Source organism: Diadema antillarum, unplaced genomic scaffold (assembly GCF_040938485.1).
Source record: "Diadema antillarum isolate AM-2024a unplaced genomic scaffold, OU_Dant_1.0 seq00000143_RagTag, whole genome shotgun sequence".
Classification (NCBI taxonomy): Eukaryota; Metazoa; Echinodermata; class Echinoidea; order Diadematoida; family Diadematidae; genus Diadema; species Diadema antillarum.
This window is the reverse complement of record NW_027271219.1, coordinates 499,769-502,439: the sequence shown is the minus strand read 5'-3', so window position 1 is coordinate 502,439 and position 2,671 is coordinate 499,769. Positions and strand designations below refer to the sequence as shown.

General features: G+C 41.6%; 1 protein-coding gene across 1 annotated transcript; it reads right to left on the bottom strand.

The window, feature by feature from the left end:
- Positions 1-732: 732 nt before the first annotated feature.
- LOC139727696 (cholecystokinin receptor type A-like) lies at positions 733-1,761 on the bottom strand. The gene has a single exon (XM_071638677.1). It carries the CDS (start codon positions 1,759-1,761, stop codon positions 733-735), a length of 1,029 nt encoding a protein of 342 aa, XP_071494778.1.
- Positions 1,762-2,671: the final 910 nt, after the last annotated feature.

The window sequence follows — 2,671 nt, the reverse complement described above, 5'->3', positions numbered from 1 at the left end:
GTATGTTGATATAGATAACGTTGGCTGGATATATAGGTTATTGTTTATTTTTGTGCCAACTTACACTGTCTATTCACAATCTAGGAACGCTACTTTATTGTCCTAAACTTGTCGTCAGTGAACTTGATACAGGAGTCACACCATTCTTGATCTGTTCACAGAAAGCGTCTAGTTCCACATTCTTAGTCTTGATCCAGGTGTCATCCATATAAATTGCCGGAGAGTAAATAAAGCTACATCTTCATAAGTCTTCCATGTATGAATAGTCAAGATCCGGCGAGATGGGAGAGCCCATAGCACATTGCTCGACGACTGACTCCAGGCAATAACTTCGACAGAGTGTTTCCCGCCACCAAATCAGACGAGCTGATTAAAGGTCCAGGGTCGGACTTGAAAGCTTAACCTGAATTTAAACAGTGTGTCAAGAGGCAAATATTGGATTTTGCGCTTTAAGTGAAAGTTACCTGGATGAATCAGAAACTTACATCAACTGTTGCTTTGTAACTTATCGGTATATCGGTATTCTGGCTAAGTTAAGTTTGACGTTCGCAATGTCCACTTTAGAAGGAGTTGAGTGATACAGGATAAACTACCTTACATCGACCTAATGGTATGAATTTATCTTGGTGTGATTAGTAAAGATTATCTTTTGGGGGGCGAAACAGGAGTTTGATTTAATCTTGCAGGATTTTTGTAACTTTCTCTATCAACATACATTACGCACAGCGTCGACTAAGGATCAATGATCTCAGCAGATGTTACAAATTTCCCCTCTGTCTTTTCACTGAACAATGACGCCCTGGCTTTCCCTTTCTTTGAAGAAAACAGCTGTCCTATCGCCGCGCGGAACTCTGGGTAACGGACGGTGTAGATGATCGGGTTTGCGCAGGAATTTCCGAAAGAGAGGACGACTAGTGCCTTGTTTAATGGACTAAACATGTACGAGTCAGGGACCAATCCGAGGTTAAAGACGAAGAAGGCACTCTGAGATGGAGCCCAGCACAAAATGAAGACGAGAACCACGATAAATAACATTTGTAACACCCGTCTCCTGGCTACTAAATGTTTAGCAGACGGGTTAGATCGGCCCTCTCCGTTGTCCACCCGTTTACCGAACACCAGAGACTGGCGGTGCAAGGCGTGCGCTGTCAATGCCTGCATAGTAAGTGACAACAAGGCGGGTATGACGAATAACATTAAGAATAAAAACGTTCCGATCATCATTTGGACGAATTTGGAAGGGAAAGCCGAAGCGCAGTGATTCAAGGACTTATCAACTTTTGCGACTTTGAATTGGAAAGACGTGACCATAAACCCTAGGATCCAGTTTGCTACAATTACAACAATTACTTTCTTCCGGGTGACAAAATGTTTAAAATGGATTGGATAAGCTATAGCTATGTACCTTTCCACAGCGATGGCCGTTAGAGTAAAAATAGATGCATTAAATGACACCCACAGAAACATAGAAGGGAACACAACTTTACAGTAAACCTGTCCCAGAACTGACGAAGGTACCGTGAGTGGCATAGGGAGTGGTATCATGAACACGGACGCTAGGAGATCAGCCGCAGCCAGTGCACCAATCAAAGTATCTGTGGAGCGACTTAGCTCTCTTCTGTTGAAAAGGACGATGATCACCAGGGAATTGCCCACAATACCCAACATGGCGGTGAACATCTGAAGGATCAACCACCAGGACCAAACTGTGGTTTGCCAGTACCATCCGGGGATCCGAGTTGTAACTTCTACTTCAAACATTGTAACAGCATATGGCTCGGTTTTAAACGTTTTCCACAACACGCGGTCTGATTCGTCATCGGTTGCAGATGAGGCGTTGTATGAAATCGGACTGCTTCCACCTCTTTCCAAATATGAAAGCAGCATTACCAATTGAATGCTTGTAGCAATGGCAGGCAATGTCATAGTTTGTTTATATCCTGGCAAACAAAAGTAAAACGATATAAAGAAAGAAATTTACAAGCGATGTCTTTGCTATTAGATTGTTATACCGTATGCCCCCCCCCCCAAAAAAAAATAAATAAAATAAAATAAAAATACAACGGACCCTCCGCAACGATAACTTTGAAAACAGTAAATCAATCCAAACACAATTTCAGGGTGTGAAACTTTAACTTATTACCCACATCTTACAAAAAGCCCCATCCGATCTGCTTCAGTGGTCAAAGAGAAATGAGGATCTTTGCAGAGCATGTCAGGAATCCCTTCCCTCCAAGTTCTGTCCAATGTGTTCACACATTACTATGCAGTTCCAAGAGCATCCGAGTGCTTAACTTGGAAGAAACTAACCCATAACATGCTCTACAACAATTCACTTTTCTCTGTGACCACTTAACCAAACGGAATGGGGTTTTCTGCAACATATAGGTTAGATGTTACATTTTTAGACCCTGATATAGCATTCAGATAGATTAATCATATTGAAAGTTATCATTGCGGAAATCCGGTTGTAATTTTTGGGGACATACTGTAGTAATGCAAGTTACCACAAGCAGGAGGCTTCGCCTTATAACATGGGAGTTTACTTCTTAGAATTGATGACCTTACAAGGTGTTCAAGTAGTTTAACCAATTAAACCTCAAGCCGTGAGATATTTCCATGTGGAAAAAGTAGATAAAACTATAATGAACATATTTTTATCATCTACTAC

Excerpts from the sequence above, each read along its gene's own strand:
- LOC139727696 (XM_071638677.1), bottom strand. The coding sequence starts at position 1,761 with ATGTTTGAAGTAGAAGTTACAACTCGGATCCCCGGATGGTACTGGCAA.